The 18,163-nt window shown below is 56.7% G+C and overlaps 1 protein-coding gene across 1 annotated transcript; it reads left to right on the forward strand.

Annotated features, from left to right (window-relative positions):
* LOC104348847 (ras-related protein Rab-11A) lies at positions 1–5,390 on the forward strand. The gene is made up of 5 exons (XM_086478248.1): positions 1–40; positions 3,681–3,876; positions 3,952–4,139; positions 4,230–4,316; positions 5,251–5,390. The coding sequence occupies exons 1-5, from the start codon at positions 1–3 to the stop codon at positions 5,388–5,390; spliced, it is 651 nt and encodes a 216-aa protein (XP_086334374.1).
* The last annotated feature ends 12,773 nt before the right edge of the window (positions 5,391–18,163 follow it).

Consider the following 18,163-nt stretch of genomic DNA (forward strand, 5'->3'; position numbering starts at 1 on the left):
ATGCGGGGCAAGGACGATGAGTACGACTACCTCTTCAAAGGTGGGTCTCCTGCCCTGGTGGTGCCGCTCTGGCCATGCCTGCAATGAGCTGTGCTCGGTCTCAGCCCTGCTGCGGGCGGTGCAGCACCCTCGGGATGGAGCTGGAAGGCTTTGGCTTGTACTGGGATATAACATACGGCTCCCAGTGCTGGGGCGGGGGGGGCTTGTTGGGGTGCTTCCCTGCGCTGGGCGGAGGGGTGGTGGGTATTGGTGGTGCTGGGGCCTCGGGGTGGAGGCTGAAATATTGCCGTGGTCCAGCACAGAGGTGGCCGGTGGCTATTTGTGGCCCTAGAGCTAATTAAAGCAGCTCGTTACTGCGGCGGGAGGAGCCCGGAGCCCCCACCTGGAGCGCAGCATCCAGGGGAAGGGTGGCCGTGCCCACGGCAGGGTGCTCCGGGTCCCTGGAGGCAGGGACGGTGGGGGAAGCTGGTCTGTGTGGCACTGGGGGTGCTGTGCCAGCCCCTGAGCCCCTCTGAGGGGGTTTGGGTGCTCCCCTCTGCGTGGCTGGGGTGGGAGGACAAGTTCGGGGGGCTGAGTGAGCAACCCCAAGGGGAAAAGCCGGGCTGCTCGCCCCGCTGCGGTGGATCCAGGGCTCCGGCGTCATCCTTCGCGGTGCTGGGCACGGTGTGATCTCTCCGGTGCGCAAGGGTGGGACGGGGCTGGGCCCCTGGAGGCGCAACGTTGGTTTTCCTGGCTGTAGGAGCCCGACGCCCCCATGGAGCATCCCCATCCGAGCCCCCATCCCCTGCGCCCGCTGGCTTTCCCTGCCGTTAGCAGCTCTCCCCTCGCTCCCGCCACCGCGCCGTGGTTGGAGCGGGTGCTGGGGGAAGCCAGGGGACAGCTTGGCAGAGCCACAACCTCCCGAGCCATAAAAGCTGGGTATGAGATCACCCTGAGGCCGGCCGTGAGTCAGCCTCCCCATGCAGCCCTGCCCGAAAAGCCCCGAGTAATTCCAGCCACCACCACGATGGTAGCCCCTGGCTCCTTGCACACCTCCCCTGGCCCCTGCCCAGGAAAATCCTCCTCTCTGGAGTTATTCTGGGAGCCAGCGAGGGGGAAACTCTGATGCAGCTGGAGCTGGGTCGTGCCTCGGAGCGAGGCACCTGGGCAGGAGCTCCTCTGGCTGGTGCGTCCTTTGCTTCTCGCCCAGCGTTGCACCAGCAGCGCGGCTCTGAGATGGCCCCGGCGCGTTGTCCTCCTGCAGTGCCCGTCTCTTCCCTGCGATCCTGCAGGAGCCAGGGCTGAGAGCAGCTCTGCATTCCCCTCCTCGGTCTCGTGGTGATCTCTGGAGTCCTTGAAAAAAATAAGAGAACTCGGTTTTGAACGCGAGGTCTGCTCATCCCTCCTGGAGGAGGAGCAAAGTCCAAGGGAGATGCAATGTTTAGGGGAACAGAGCTGGGCCGGTGCTCTCTGGGGCTGAATGGTTCTACCTGGGACCAGCTTCTCCCCCTGAGAAATGGGAGATGGTCACTGCTCGAAGCAGCGTTATCCTGATTGCCACCGAGATGGGAGCATCCGTTGCCACCTCCTGTTGCAAAGCACGGGGCGAATTCCAGCCGTGCTCACGGGAAGGCCCTCGATGCCGCTGGAGGGGGTCTGGAGAGATCAGAAACAGCCTTGGGCATGGCTGCTCCTTGGACCCTTCCTCAGGGTCCCTGTGCGGAGCTCCAGGCCGGGGTGGGACGTGATGGGCCGAGGATGTTTCCCCAGTGCTCACAGGGTGGGCGACGGCTCGTGTTCAGCGTGGGCCGAGTGTCTCAGCTGCTTCTGTGCGTGGGGTGGAGGATGCTGCTCGAGTCCCTCTTGCTCTTCAAGCTCAGGACGGAGATGAGCACGTACCCCCTCTGCATCGAAGTGCCCTGGATGCTGCTGGCTCCCTGCCCCCTCCAACCCCCTCCCTGCATCCCCGGCGCGGTGCAAAGCCCGCAGGAGTGCCAGGAGCGGGCCGTGGCCACGAGGGCTGTGCAAGGTCAGCGCCTGCCCGGCACAGGCTGGCTTTGCTCCTTCCTTCCTCCCCTGGATTCCTAAGGCTTTCCCAGACCAATGCTTTTTGTTTTCCCTGGCTGCAGGGGTGGTGCAGCACGGCATGCTCGTGCCTCAGTTTCCCCTGGCTGTACTTCGTGCCGCCTCCTGCCAGCCACGGCTCTCGCAGGCGTCGCCTGCGCTGCCCTCCTGTCCCCGGGCCATGGAGGTGCTTTGGGGCTGGAGGGAGCAGGAGCACGGCACCGCTGGGATAGGGGACGTGGCGGTTGAGCCTGGGGAAGTGGCAACTTCCCGTTGATTCAACACCAAGCCCAGATCAAAGCAGCCAAGCTCAGGAAGCGTTAACGAACCTGCCTCATCACTGGCCTGCATTTTTCTACCGGTTTGTCCAGGGTGGCCCAGGCTGTCGCGGTCCTCCCGGGTCTCCACGTAGCGCACAGCAGCTTTCAGCGCTGCATGGAGGAGCCACGCGTCCCTCCACTGCTCTCTGCCCTGACACGGCGATGGCCAGCGCGGCTCCGGTGCCTTCCAGCTGCCCTCGGTGATCCTGGGGAGCTGCTCTGCCTGCAAGGGCTTTGGCAAGGGGGTGGCTACGTTGTCGGAGGCTTTGCGTCCCAGCCCATGCAAGGGAGGCAAGTCCCCGGGAGCCAGAGCCGATGGGGAAGGGGTTATCCAGGACGTGGAGCAACATCCTCGGAGGATGGTGGCGACCGAGGCTTGAACGAGTGTCGCTGTGTCTTGCTGCGAAACCCGGGCAAATCCTGCAGGGTGCTTTGCAGCCCTGGTGACGAGCGCAGCGGTGGGGCGTACCCGGTGGTCCCTTGCTGGTGTCGCTGCTCTGGGGGTCTCCCCAGCGTGATCGTGGGACGGTTGTGGTCTCAGCCCTGCTGTTTTCTGATCCTGGTGGGGAGAAGCGTCCCCCAAGCTTGGTCCCCCATGGGTCCCGAGTGAAGCGGGCTGTGTCTTGAGTACACCTGGAAAAATGAACAGAATTGGCAGCGGGGGAATTAATTAATAAATAAATAAATAAATAAATAAATAAATAACCTGTTGAGTCATAAACTCAACAAACTTGACAGGGGAGACGCGTGATAAAGCCTCCCCAGAGCCTGTTGCACCAGATTTTACAGGAACCGGCCAGATCTGGGACAGGCAGAAAATGCACTTCACTAACCCACACCCAGGGACTTCCCAGCTCATGGGCTTGACCAGTAGCAGTGGTGGAGGAGGAAGAGGATGGTTCCTTTCAGACCACGGCTTGTGTGGTCTCCTGGGTGCCCTCGGAGTTGGAGCTTGGGCTGGAAGTAGGAGATTCGGTTCTGCTTGGCCTGGCTGTCTCCGCACAGGTCCTGGCTCTGGTTTTCTGCCTGTTTCGTGTACGTGGGTGCACGTGGCACCTTCCCGTCGCCGGTGCGGGGAAGGAAACCCCTGGCAACTTCCAGGCGACGGCAGGAATTTTCTTGAGGGGTATTTACAGGTATCTGCGGTGCCTCCTCACCCGGCAGCTTCTCCCTGAACGGAGTGGAGGAGGGTGGGGATGTCCCCGGTCCCTGCCAGGCTGGGCTGTGGGGTCTGCTGGGGTGGTTGGCATCGTGGGACGCAAATGTCATTGCTGGGTGATCCAGAGGGGCTGACACCGTGTTCGTCGTCCCCCCTAGTTGTTCTCATCGGGGACTCTGGGGTGGGGAAGAGCAACCTGCTCTCACGCTTCACCCGCAATGAGTTCAACCTGGAGAGCAAGAGCACCATCGGGGTGGAGTTTGCCACGAGGAGCATCCAGGTGGACAACAAGACGGTGAAGGCTCAGATCTGGGACACGGCCGGGCAGGAGCGGTACCGGGCCATCACCTCAGCGTGAGTTTCCCTGCTCCCCACCCGTGTCCCTCGCTCGGGGCCCTGCTGTGACCCCGTCGCCTCGCTGTCCCCCAGGTACTACCGGGGGGCGGTGGGAGCTCTGCTCGTCTACGACATCGCCAAGTACCTGACGTACGAGAACGCCGAGCGCTGGCTGAAGGAGCTGCAGGACCACGCTGACGCCAACATCGTCATCATGCTGGTGGGCAACAAGAGCGACCTGCGGCACCTGCGGGCCGTGCCCACCGACGAGGCCAAGAGCTTTTGCAGGTATCATCTCCCCCACCCTGCCCTGTCCCATCCCACCCCAGGGCGGCTGTAGCTCCTGGCACCCGCATGAGCTCGCACTGTCCTTGCAGAGAAGAACGGGCTGTCCTTCCTTGAGACGTCTGCTCTGGACTCCACCAACGTGGAGACAGCTTTCCACAACATCCTCTCGGGTAAGGGGCAAGCAGGAAAGGGGGGACGGAGGTGGTTTTGGTTATGGTCCTCCCAGGACCCTACTGAGGATGCTGGCTGTATGTTCTGGGGTGAGATCCTGCTCCCCTGGATGGGGAGATGTGGGCGTTTGCACCCCTTGAGCTGCGTGTTTTGGGAGGGGGCAGGTCCCCCGTCGAAATATCAACTTAAAGATTTTTTTTCTCTTCTCTTCTCTTCTCTTCTCTTCTCTTCTCTTCTCTTCTCTTCTCTTCTCTTCTCTTCTCTTCTCTTCTCTTCTCTTCTCTTCTCTTCTCTTCTCTTCTCTTCTCTTCTCTTTCCTCTTCTCTTCTCTTCTCTCTCTTCTCTTCTCTTCTCTTCTCTTCTCTTCTCTTCTCTTCTCTTCTCTTCTCTTCTCTTCTCTTCTCCCTTCCCTTCCCTTCCCTTCCCTTCTCCCTTCCCTTCTCCCTTCCCTTCTCCCTTCCCTTCTCCCTTCCCTTCTCCCTTCCCTTCTCCCTTCCCTTCTCCCTTCCCTTCTCCCTTCCCTTCTCCCTTCCCTTCTCCCTTCCCTTCTCCCTTCCCTTCTCCCTTCCCTTCTCCCTTCCTTCTCCCTTCCCTTCTCCCTTCCCTTCTCCCTTCCCTTCTCCCTTCCCTTCTCCCTTCCCTTCTCCTTCCCTTCCCCCTTCCCTTCCCCCTTCTCCCTTCCCCCTTCTCCCTTCCCCTTCTCCCTTCCCCCTTCTCCCTTCCCCCTTCTCCCTTCCCCCTTCTCCCTTCCCCCTTCTCCCTTCCCCCTTCTCCCTTCTCCCTTCTCCCTTCTCCCTTCTCCCTTCTCCCTTCTCCCTTCTCCCTTCTCCCTTCTCCCTTCTCCCTTCTCCCTTCTCCCTTCTCCTTCTCTTCTCCTTCTCTTCTCCTCTCTTCTTCTTCTCGTCTTCTCTCTTCTTCTCTCTCTGTGGGCAGAGATCTACCGCATCGTGTCACAGAGGCAGATCACGGGGCAGCCGGAGTCAGAGTTTGGCCCCACCACGACCATCGAGCCCATCCGGGTGCTGCCCACGCAGCAGGAGGGCAGGCAGGCGCCCTGCTGCCAGAACATCTGAGCCCCCTGGGGTGCCCCCACCCTGACACCCCCCACCACCACCACCCAGCACGTGGTGGCATTGTGTTTCTCACCCTCTACCTCTGCTCGCTGCAGCCCCACCAGGACAGGGCGGGTTGGTGGCTGCTCTTGTGTGCACCATCCTGCTCCCATGTGCTGCTCTCCCTGTGTTTATGTAGGACCTACCCAAGTAGGGGTGGGGAAAAAAAAGCATCAGGGTCTCCCCGCTCTCCCCCCATGGTTTGGGACATGTCACCCCCTCGTGTCATAGAATGGTTTGGGTTGGAAGGGACCTCAAAGCTCATCTAGTTCCACCCCCCCTGCCATGGCAGGGACACCTCCCACGGGAGCAGGTTGCTCAAGGCTCCATCCAAGTGTCCCTGCTTCCTCTAGCCCTGGAGGCGCAGGCACCGGGTGACTCAGGGTGGCACTGAACAAGCCCAAACGTCGCGGCTCCCTTGTTTGGTGCCACATTTCTGCGGCACCCCTGGGTGCAGCCCTTCAGGGTGGGTGCTGGGGGAGGGGGGGATGACACAGGACACACCGGGTGCACCCTTGCACCCTTCTCTTGGCTGGTGAAGCGAGGAGCAGCGCCGCGGGTGGCACCCAGCCCTGCCCCTTCGACACCAAGGGCCGGGTGTGCCTCTGGGTGCTGCTGGGGCAGCTGTGGGACACCCCAGGGTGGGGGGGTTGGGGGTGGGTGGGGGGTGACTCCCTGCAGCGCCTGGGAGGACCCTGCTTTTCATGCTGTGAGCCCCTTGAGGGGACACGGCTGCCACTAGATGGAGCGTCTGCTGCACCCACAGGGTGACAGTGACCCCCGGTCCCCTGCCTGGGGGACAGCGGGGACATCCCAGGGTGGCCATCGTCCGAGGTGCTGGGACAGACTGGGCTGAGCCCTGTGTCACCACTGTCAGGGGGTGATTGGCAGATGTCAATCAAGAAGGGGGCAGGCGCTGCGGTGACCTTCCTGGGAGACCCTGTCCCCATTAACCCCGGCGCTGGGAGCGTGTCCCCCCTCATGCATGGGGTATTTTTTTTGAGGGGGGGGGGGTGTCTCTTGTCTCTCCATGGCTGCCCCCGCTCACTCCATGTCACTTGGCTGTGCCAGCAGGATCTGTGGCATGATTTATCAGTGACACAGGAATTTGGGTGAAAATTCCCAAATAAAGTTGCCGCCAGAGGCTCTTTCTCTCTCTACCAGGGTCTTTCCTTGAGGCCAGGAACGGTGCCAGTTCTGGCCTCACGCCTCAACCCGCTGGGGCACGGAGCAGCTGGGCAGATCCCCAAACCATGAAGGACGAGGAGGAGGAGGAGAGGCAGGGAGGAAGGGGTGACCGCAGCCTGGGCAAGGGGGTGCCTTGCTGGGAGGCTGGAGGGGAGAGCCGCAAATTCAGGCTCGGAGGGGCAGGTTGGATCCCGCTGCCGTGGCACAGGGGGGTGCACGAACCGGGCACCACGTAGGTGCCAACCCCCTCCAAGTGGTGGTTGCCCCTTTTTTTTTCCCCCACCAGCCGACACCCCAGCCCCGGCAGCACCTTCACCTTGGCTCGAGCCATCCCGGTGCGGCGTATCCCCCGCACCACGGCGCTGTCCCCGAGGCAGCTTCGTCCCTGAGCTGGCCAGACCCATCCTTGGCACCACCGGTTGTGTCTGACCATGGCTGGAGGCCGTCCCCAGGTGAGCGACGGTTATCGCCGTGCCCAGCCGGGCTCTGGCCCGTGCCCACGCCAGCTGGGAGAGGCACGGCTACGCGCCGACCCGCCGGAGAGCCGCCAAGTGCCACCCCCTCCCGCACCGCCATCTGCCCGCGCCGAACCGCGGTGCCAAGAGGTGATGTCAGCCCCGCCGCCAGGAAAGGTGGGTGCGCAGGGGAAGGGTGCTGGCCCCCCCCGGCTCTGCAAAGGGACAGGGCTCGAGCCAAGCGGTCCCCCCCCCGGGGGCGCTGGCGTGGCCATGGGGGACGATGAGCCCATTGAGGCTCACGGAAACGCTTTGAGGCTCGGCAGCTCAGTTTTGGTCCCGGTTTCCCAGTTTTTATACGATTTCTGCTGGAATGGGGTAGTGGGAAGGGTGACACAAGGCTCAGGGACGTGGGACCTCGCTGCCACCAGGAGTGGGCACCGCAGCTGGTGCAGGGGAGCTGACTGCAAATGAACCTCCTTTGCTCTAACCCAGAGATCTGTCGCTGAAGGTGGCAGAGACCCCTGAGGGGTGACAGAAGGAGGGTACGGCCCTGCCGCCCCTGGAGCTCAGCCTGGCTGGGGGCCCCGTTCCCAGCCACCACTCCTGGACGCCCTCCTGAAGCGTGAAGAGACAGAAACCAAGAGCAGACACCACGTTTCTTAAGTAATAATACTTTAATAAAATTAAGTTCTTAATGTAATTTAGCACATTTAATACATTAACCCTTTCCCTTCTTTGTTTTCTACAAGTTGTGCAACATCATTATTTTAATTTTTTATTTTATTTTAATTTTTTTCCTTCTCCCCTTATACTATATGCCTCAAAACTCAGACAACGAGCCTAACTCTACTTCTATGTTCGGTTATATCTCTCTCTCAGGCCTTTATTTTTGCGTAACGCCGGAGAGATGAAAATACCTGGATGGAACATGTGATCGGTTTCCAATAGTAACAATCCCGACTACAGGTTTCCTATGACGTTAAAAGAAAAAAGAAAAAAAAAAGAAAAAAAAAAAAAAAAAAAAGGCAAACACAACAGAATAGGGAATGGACTTTAACTGGAAGGGCCACACAGTCAGGACGGCCAGGCTAACACCGGGCACCTCTGTGGCCGGCTGGCTCAGCGCGAGGTTGGTAGTACCGTGGAGTAAGACGGTGCGATGGCACCCGGATCCGTGGGAAAGCGGATACACCCGAACTTGTACAGCGGTTTGTGAGCGAGGACGAGAGAAAACCGACGGGGTCAAGCAAAAGCCATGAAGGGCTGGCGAAGGGCTGCGCTCCCCTGGAAGCCGCCGCGGGGGTATCGCCGAGATCGGCCGCCGCCGCTCCCTGGTGGCTTGGGTTTCGTTTCAGCTCACGTCTTACGGGGGAAATCCCACCGGAGCTGCTTTGCCAGAGTCCCAGCGGCAGCGAGCTGGAGCCTGGGTCTCTTTGATACCGGGGCAGAGCCGGAGGAAATCCTCTGCAGCCCCCAAGGCTCCCGTGGATGCCCGGGGGGCTGCTCTGGGCATCCTTGGGGATTTCCCTGGCTCGCCTGGGGCTGGGATCAGAGTCGGCTCCGCGGCACAGCAGCGTGAGCGGGCTCTGCAGCAGCCACGGCTCGACCAGCCCTGCTCGTTTGGGGTTCGTCAGCGCTCGTGCCCGCTGCCTTTCATGTTTGCTTAACACTGCTTTTAACCCAGGAGCAAATCCTCAATTGCAAACCAGGATCTGGCCCCTGATTTTTATTTTTTCCCCCCCTTTTTTTTTTTACAATGATCTTAAACAGAATTCATAAGGAAAAAGGGAAAAAAGAAAAAAGCACTGATCGTTTCACAGACGAGCAAAGCAGCCTGCGACCGCGTCTCTCCGTCCCAGCTCCTGGGAGCCGAGAGAAGATCTCGGTGGCCACGCAGCGCTGCTCTGTCCCGCCGCTCCGTTTCTCTGCCAGTTGTTTCAAAAGCATCATTGCAAGACCAGAAAACACACTCTGCTGTCAGCTGCCTGGCAGACTGGTGCCACCGTCGGAGGGTGACTTCATTTTTTTCTTAATCCCTGCACAGACACCAGTGGAGCCACTCCAGATTTTACATTAGTGTCACTTTACTGGGGGTGACTTTCAATTTGCTCCATTAGCAGCCCTGAAGTGATGCTGGAGTGCATCCAGTGGTGACGCCGCAGCCTGCCAGGGCTGAAGCGACTTCAGATTCCAGTAGAGTAACCCCATCGAAACGGGCGAGTTACACGGGAGTAAAGGCAGGAGCTGCCCAACCTCCACCGCCTCCAGATCTCACGGCACAGGCAAAACCGGAGTGAGCCCAGCACCATTATGGCTGAATTTTCCACCGGATCAACTGACAGCAAAATGTGCCTTCGAGTTTCTACAGTATGTGAAACCCCACAATAAAATACAGAGGTTGCTCCCTAACATCCTAGAAAGGTTTTTTGGAAGAACCAGCCCATCCTGGCTCTGCTCCTGCCGGCGCTGACACCAAGGCAACCTCGCTGCGGGCTGGGCAGAGGCAGGATGGGACCCCACTATCAGTATACAAGTTACTATAAAGTGCATCCACTCTCCAGTCCAGGGCATCACTGTACAACGTCAATCACTGACTCTTCTTCAAGTATCAAAACCAAAAAATGAGGTAAAACAAAAACGAAAGAGCAAACAGGCCGCCTCGCCGCCCCTGCAGGGAAGGACCAGGCGCTTGATTCCACCAAGCACGAACCCCTCCGAAAGCGCGGGAGACACCACGCCCTGCTTTCCGAACCCCCCCCCCGCCCCGGCACGCCGGGGAAGGGTCCCGTGGAGTGATCTCTGATTCACAGTGCTATAACCAGAAACCGAATGAGAACTGTCTTCTTTTCCTGTCCTAACCTATTGCATGGCTTTGCTGAATGAATGCTGGTAAAGCGGCTGCCTCGGCCGTCCGCGGGCGAGGGAGCGAGGGCCAGCCGCTGCGTTTCTCGAAGGCTTTGGGATCCTCGTGGATGCTCCTGAACTGCAGGACATCCCTGGGTTCGCTACGGCTGAGCCACGGCGCGGAGGACAGGAGCAAAAGCTAAACCCAGAGGTAACCACCTTTCAAGAGTGTTCGCAACGCTCCGCTTCTCGACCAACAACGGAGTCGACGCTGCGTCAGTTATTCTCGAGTTATATCGTGTAAACGGTGATTTTGGTGCAGAGAAAAGCAGTCACCAGCGCCGGCCTGGCTCTGAAACGTAAGGACCAGGGTTTAACCAGCTGGCCGGGCGCATCCCGCCCCACCGCCGGTGCCAGGGCTGCGCTCCCCTGCCCCAAAGCGGATCTGCCGTCAGCAGAAGAGCTCCCCTCCGCGCGAACGGACCCGCCGTCCAGCCTCGGCACCCGGACGCTGCTCCGCCAGCTCGGGGAGCCGGTCGCTCGCGGCACCGCAAGGACTCAGGCGTCCGACCGCAGAGCCCCGACGGGTGGCACCGACCGCGAACAGCCTCCAGCCGCCTCCCTCGCTTCGGCAGCCAAAACCCAGGCGCTGGCCACGAAGGTCACCCTCCCGAGAGCAGGAGGGCGCGGGGCCGGCTGTCGGGAAGCAAAGCCGCGGACTCGGGGACGCCGTGGCCCAGCACGGTGGCGGGAAGGACCTCCCTGACCAGCAGAGCCTCTCGCAAACATTTCACCCGCAGCTCCAGCGCTTGAGCCCGATGCTTTGAGGCTGAGCAACAGCGTCCTTGAGGGAGCATCCAGCACCGAATAAACACGCAACAAGCCAAACCTGGCATCCGGAAAGATGCCAGTGGGTAAACAAGCGAGCTCATCCCAAGGCGCACATCGTCGGGTCGAGATATAACCAAAAAAAAAAAAAGAAAAACAAAACAAAAGAAAAAAAAAAACAAACGAAAAGGGAACAAACCAACCCTAGTGTCCTATGTCTACTGCCCGGCTCCGAGGGCAGAAAGCCTAATTCACGGCCCCGCAGCGGCCACGCCGGAGGAGCCCCGCGCCTTCGCACCAGCACCTCGCTGCCTTCGAGCTCTGTCCGTCACGTTACAGAGGGGAGTTCAGCCAATTTTCCTTTCCTTCGCCTTCCCACCCAGGAAGGGTCCCACCCGCCCATCGCGGGGACCTTCCGACGCCTTCGGCGCTTGGAGACGTTGGAAAAGCAAGAAAAGCGCAAGAAAAGGAACAGCGACTTTTAGCGTTTCTTTTGCTGAAATTTCACAATCCAAGCCCGAGGCTGGAGGTCAGAATAAGGCAGAAATAATGGCCTAAAACTTTCTTATTTTGTTCAGTGACTAGCCAAATCTTTCTATTTTTTATTAAAAAAGCAACATAAAAACCCAAACGTATCTTTTTAAAAAAATACATATTATTAGATCCCTTTTTTTTTTTTTTTTTTTTTCCCCTCTATAAAAATAACTTCAGGACTTTGATTGACAGAAGGTACCAGTCGGTGGTCTGTTATTTTGTTAGGCTTTCGTTCATTTATTTGTTTGCTTCAGAAAAATAGTACCAAAAAAAGATGGAACTTCTGGGGAAGTTAAAAATGATAGCTGATCTCGTTTACAAGTTTATTATTTTACATTCTGCTCTGTCTGGGATCACTTGGATCTACTATAGATTAAACAATATGGATAGCATCTACTATTTGAACTAGTTAATTTTATTTTAATCTTTACTCTAGGATTATATGAAATAAATTTGAATGTTTATTATTATTAACTTTTTTTTAATACCCATCAACTCAAACTTTTTTTTCTTTTCTTCTCCTTTTTGGTTAAAAACAAACAAACAAAACAAAAATTTTTTTTTTCTTATTTTAAAATGCTTCTTTGAAAGGCAACAGAGCAGAAGCATCCCGCACCTTCCTGCTGCTTTGGGAAGGGGAGCGGGACCAGGGCTGGCTCCGGGGCGGAGCGGGGGGAGGTCTGGGACCCCCCGCGCTCCCCAGCCCAGAGGGGGGAGGTTGAGGCTGCTCAGCCCGTCTGCGAAGCGGCTCCTTGGGCCAAGATCCTGCAAACGCTCGGGGACGTGGCTGAAGCGAAGCGCGTGCTTAAGTGCTCGCCTGGATTAAAGCACGTGCTCTGCGAGCTCGGAGCCCCCCCAGCTGCCAAGGGGCCACCCCAGGCTGTCCTCACGTTGGTTGTCCTGCACGAGCCGTGCCCACACTGGCTCGGCGGGGAGCAGAAAGGGCAACATTGACCTATCTAGGACGGGTTGAAGCCGGCCAGGAGCTCTGCACAAGCCGTCTCATCCCTGCTCGGAGCGCCGGGTCCAAGCCCAAAGCAGCTGCAGCACGGCACCGGTCCCGTGCGAGCCCTTACGCCCAGAAGGACGATGGTGGATGGTTCCAAGATCAGGCCTGGCCTGAGTGCTGGGACAAAATACTCCTGTCCTTGCAGCCCGCTCAGCTGCAGAAAGAAACGGGGCCAAAGCCTAAAGGGAGGCGATGGACGGCAACCACCAGCCTCGTCTGCGGAGCAGCAGGCTCCCGGCCCGGCGAGGTCCAAGCTGGCACTGGCTGTCGGTCCCTCCCGTCAAGGCTGCGGGAAGGACCGTAAATCCTCTCGCCTCCAACAAGAAGCAATTTTATCCAGGGCTCTCGGAAACCCTGCCGCGAACCGCACCGACGGCAACGCTCGCCACCGGCTCGCTGGGCTGGGGTTAGGGCTCGTTGTCGAGCCGGCGGGGCAACGAGCAGGAGGAGGGAGGGTTGACGGGGCGAGGAACGCCAGCTTGGCTTTCCGAGAGCGTCCGGCCTCCTCCCAACCCCCTGCCCTCCCCAAAGAAACCACAGCCAGAGCAAAACCCTCCAGCCCCCAGCGCCTGCCCTGGGCGGCGGGACGGGGCCGGGGGAGCCCAGGGGCGCGGGGGACGCGCTGAAGTGCTTCGCTGCAGCCGGACCGGGGCTCGCCGGGGGGGGGGGGGGGGGGGGGGGGGCTGGCGGTGGGCGATGCTGCCGAAAGACCCCCCCGAGAGCCCCAGGCCGGAGGGTTTCTGCAGCCAGGGCCTGATCCCCCCAAAGACGGTTTGGCGAGCTCAGACCTCGACCCCCTGGCGAAGGGATTCGCTGGACAGAGCGACCACAGGACGGGGGCTTTGAAACGACCGCGCGGGCTTTGATCCATAGTGGTTTTTCTCTTCTACTTCTCTGGTTTTTAATTACCTTTTTTCTCTCTCTCTTCTTTTTTTTTTTTTTTTTTTTTTTTTAAATACATCCAACTGTGTTAATTTCTTATTTCTGGAAAGGGCTATCTGCACCATAACTATCACCTTTTACATACACACACGCACACACGAAAAAGGAAACATATATTAAAAACACTTTTTAAGCAATACTCTGGATACAAATGTATTTTTTAACCTACATATATTCTAAACCTTCTAAACTTTTAAGGATCACTTTATCATAAAATAAAATATCCTTTTTTCTTATAATAAATTACCTAATAAAAAGTATTTTTATTAGCCCAGTTCCTTGCTACATTTACATGTAATAAATGCATTTATTAAAATAGAATATTAAATTATAAAGAAATGTTCTAATTTTAAAATCTTAAGTCTTTTTTTCCCTCCTCTCTCTCTCTTTAAAAAACACCAGTAAATGCATCAAAATAAACCCTTCAAATACCAAATAAACAGGTTGGAGCATTTTGATTTAAGAGGTTCACAATATTAACAGTCTGAGCCTTTGTATGTATGGAGATTAATTTTTTTTTTTTAAGAAAGAAAGAAAAGAGAAAAAAATAATAGATATCCCTCCAGCTGAAAAATACTTTTGCAAATGGGAGCTAGGACAAGATATTTTTATAGTATCTCCTCATTAAATATAAATCCAATTTTGGTTCTTTTCTTTTCTTTTGTTATGTATTATAATACATACTATTCTCTATATAATTTATGTCGATGAGGATGACATCACAGCATGATATTACTTTCTCCCTCTGTTTCCCTTTGTTACTTTTTGTCACCCTCTCCCCCGCATCGTCCCTTCTCCAGGAGTCCCCGGCCCCGCCACGGCAGCTTGCAAACCCCGGCTGAAGACGCAGCAGGTTTCGGGGGGACACGGCAGAGCAGCACAGGCATCACCCCCAAACTCCCCCGCCACGCACCCCGCAGCCGCCCGTCCGCTCCCTGGTCACCTCTCTCCGCTGCGGCACAACCGGGGAGCCCCCGCTCCCACAGTCCTGCCACCGTCTCGGCTCTGCCCGGGAGGTCACACGTTCACACGGAAAGGTTGCAGGATGAGCCCTAAATTCAGCAAAGCACCGCAGCCCCCGCTCCTTGGTTTCGGCAAGTGCCGAAGGCGGCCGCAGTTCGGCGAAGCACGTGCGTAAACCCCAGCGGCGCTGAACCGGGTGCGACGTCTGGCACCAACTCGGCCCCATTTGCTACGTCCACTCCATCCCCCCGCCACGGGTGTGATCCTGCCTGGACCTGGAAGCTTCCTGCTAACAGCTCAGCACCTTCCGACGCAGCTACGCTCTGAGCCCCCCGGCTTTTTGGGGACCCACCCTCCGTCCCACCACTCACGCCCTCGGGGGCTGCGTCGCCCCGACGCAGCTCAGCTCTGCAGCAGGATGAGTGCCCGTGGGACGCTGCCACCGGCATCCATCTGACCACGGCGAGTCCTACTCGGGTCCTCAGCCGGGTCCCCATCCTGGCTCCCCACCATCCCCGCTGGAAGCCCTGGGAACACCCCGCTCCCCTGCCTGGCCAGCAGCGCGGTGGGGAGACCCGCAGCCTCCATTTGCGCTTGGGCCACCGGCGAGATCCCATCCCGCGAGCGCGGACGCACACGCTTCGCTTTACCGCCGCCAGGAGCCCGCCCGGTTTTTGGTGGCCCCGAGCCGTAAAATCAAGCCCCCCCCGTGTGATTTGCAGGATGGGGGTCTCGAGGACCAGGCTCCCTGCGAGGGTTTCGCTGCTCCTACACCAGAGGAAGAGCTCAGCGAGACCCGGCTTCGCGCGCCGGCTCCCAGCACCACGCGCCTCCCCCTGGGCGCAAGGAGGGTGCCCGGTATCGATTCGGAATCCCGGTCGGGTTATCCCGGAGAGCACCGGGAGGGCTGGTTAGGGCAGCTGAAGCGAGCGGGGTTTAGCCTAGCTGGTTTATGCTGCTGCTCCTATGGCAAGGTGGGTCACCAAAGGCAGCCCTGGAGGGTTGGAGGGAAGGGGGGGCAAAAAAACCCACCCCCCGAGAGCGCAGGGAACTCCGCTCCCACCTTGCTGCAGAGAAGGGCAGGGTGTAGGGAGGAGGGGGCTGTCTTTAGTTAACGTTATTGCTGGTGAATTAGACCAACAAGCCATTTTTAGTCACCTATCAAGGAAGATACAAGTCAGAGCAAATAGTTAAGGTCATGGGCATTTTTCTTGTTTTTTGTTTTTATTTTTTTTTTTTTTAAGATTTTTATATATATACATATATTTAAAAAAGAAAAGAAAAAAAAAAAAAAAAAAAGTTACGCAAATTTGTTGTTTAAGCCCCCGCCACCGGGCTCCCCTAGGATGCGAACAGGCAGGGCCCGGGACTGCCCCTCTCCAAGTGGCCGGGGAGCGGCGGGGGCCGCAGCTCTCCCGCACTTGCCCGAGCCCCCCCGTGCAGCCCCTTCTCGGGCCGGAGGTAGCTCTCGGTGCGTTTACAGCGCCTGGGTTTTCTTTCTTCCAAAGTTGCTACATCAAAATATGGAGTTGGTGAGGGTACGGGGGAAAAGCAGGGGAAAAGGAGAAATCAAAATAAAACAGGGGCCGAAATACTTCTATTCATTTTAAACTAGAACTGCTACATCAAGCTTTCTTTTAATATATATGTATATGTATATATATATGTATATATATATATAAAGGTTATTGGAACTGAAGATTTTATTAAAGGCCAACTTGGAGACTTGAGTAGGAACCTCGTCTGCAGAGAGGGGCTGACGTGCCGCTGCCTGGACAGACGGACAGCCCCGCTCCGGTTCCGATCAGCAAGCATGGACGTTTGTTTGGGTCATTATTCCTTTTTTTTTTTTTTTTTCCTTTTTTTTTTTGTATTTTTTGAAAAAGAAAGGTGTTTTTTTTTTTTATTATTTTTTTCTCTAACATTTTTCAGCATGCAGGAGGCTTTTACATCGTTTTTCGCTCGTTAAGGTAAGGGAGGAGATAAAAGGAGCAGACAAGAGCCCCCCTTACCTTCCCCCCCTCCCCACTCCCTAGGGTCAGTGCTAGAATAGGTCCCCCCCACCCCAGGTCCCCGACACGGGTGTCTCCTTCCCCCCTCCCCGCTCCCACCCACCTCTTCACAACCTGGCATCAAATAAAGACATTGATCAAAAACTTGCTCACATTACCACGAACAGACTTCACTCAGCCAAGAACGACTAGTCACTCAACTAACATATCGGCCCCGGGGGACTCGGCCAGGGCAGCGTTTGCCGTCGCAGTTTCCAGCTAAATCCCCTCCATTACCAACACGAACATTTCCGAATGCCCCTTCGAAGGGTGGTTGGATTTCCCCTCCCGCCCCCCCTCCCGCCCACCCCCGCCCGCAACCCAGCTCTTGCCCCAACCACTCTCGCGACATCAGCGGGAGAATTTTGCACAAGGAACGGTTCAAAATACAACCCTGGGGTGGGGGGACGGGACGGGACGGGGAGGGGAGAGGTTACTGCCCGGAGAACAAAAATGTCCCCCCCTCTCCCTTCCCCTTCTTTTACTGGGACCAAACCGAAGCCAGATTTTGAACGAGAACTGGGCCAGTATTAGAAAGGACGCGGCCAGAGCTGGCCAGGGCTCCGAAGTCTTTGCCGAGGCCACGCTTCCGTGCGGGGATGGCTCGTCACGTCTGCGCCCTGCGACAGCACCGAGGCCGCGGAGGCTTTGAGAGCGGGGCGGGAGCAGGGCTGGCCAGCACCCCCAGCCCTCCCGTCGCCCCACGGCACCCACAGCGGCGGGTCCAAAACGCGGCGCCTTCCCCCCGCGGGGAAGCGCTCCCATCCCGACCCGGTCCCGGTCCAAACGGCTCTGCACACCCCAGGGCCGGGAGAACCGAGCGGCCGGAGGTTTCTTAAAGCTTTGGGGAGGAGGTGAGTACAAATTCGACCTGACAGAGTCCCTTTAGCACAGCATTATTATTATTTTTTTTTAACTTTTTCCAAAAACATCAGCATCCACTACAGAGCCTAGGAACGTCGCCCACCGCTCCGTCTACCTCTTGCCCCTACGTGAAATATTTCACCCTCGATGCAAAACGGTGGAGGCACATCATCTCACACCCCTCCACCCCATTATCTGAAGATCAAAAAGTGGATCTTTTTATCGACGCAGAGCACCGGAGCAGCCCGCCCCGAGAGCGGCAAGCTCAGCCTCTCCTCCGGGGACCGGGGACGGCAACGAGCAGCCCACACCGGGGTGGAGGCAGCAACCGGGAGCAAGCGGCAGCAAACTGAGCAGAAGAGGGGATGTTCCCAGGAACATTATTACGATGAAAATAAAGTCTCCTGTAACTGAAGGGAAAAAAAAAAAAAAATCTCAGGCGATTTTTTTTTTTTTTTTTTTTTTTTTTTTTTGCTGTAGAACTGTCTCTGCCAAGTTGTGAAACTTGTTGGTTCAGTTCTAAATCAGGGTCCAGGATCTGTGAGCAGAAGTCGAGGGGTAGGAAACGGGGAAGCGGTGGTGGTGGGAGCAAAATTATATATATATATGATTTTATATACACATATATATATATATAGGTGCTCGATGAGTTAAGTGCCTATATATATATATACACATATACTTATAGATCGGCATACTGGTACTTGATAGGTTAATCCAACACACATCTTTACCATCACAGCATTTTGGCATCCAGAGACTGGCTGAACAAACCTGACGACGTGAAGATGCTGGCTCGCATCTTGCGTGCATTGGCACAGAAGCCAGATTCGAAGCCCATCCTCTCCCACTTCCCAATGGTTTAAAAAGTACCTCATTTAACAAAACCAGGAGTCTTGAAATGATTAAAGGATGTTCAACAAGGCAATTTTTTTTTTTTTTTGTTTTGTTTCGTTCTGAAAAAAATATAATATATAAAAGTGGCCAACCTCAGGAAGATCCAGGTAAAGGACAGCTGAAGAGGTTTTGGTCCATAAAGAAATACTTTTTCTT

This window comes from Leptosomus discolor, chromosome 26, assembly GCF_034619465.1.
Source record: "Leptosomus discolor isolate bLepDis1 chromosome 26, bLepDis1.hap2, whole genome shotgun sequence".
Lineage (NCBI taxonomy): Eukaryota > Metazoa > Chordata > Aves > Leptosomiformes > Leptosomidae > Leptosomus > Leptosomus discolor.

Excerpts from the sequence above, each read along its gene's own strand:
- LOC104348847 (XM_086478248.1), top strand. The coding sequence starts at position 1 with ATGCGGGGCAAGGACGATGAGTACGACTACCTCTTCAAAG. Across the intron at positions 41-3,680 it reads GTACGACTACCTCTTCAAAG|TTGTTCTCATCGGGGACTCT; the intron begins GTGGGTCTCCTG and ends CGTCCCCCCTAG. Across the intron at positions 4,140-4,229 it reads CACCGACGAGGCCAAGAGCT|TTGCAGAGAAGAACGGGCTG; the intron begins TTTGCAGGTATC and ends CTCGCACTGTCC.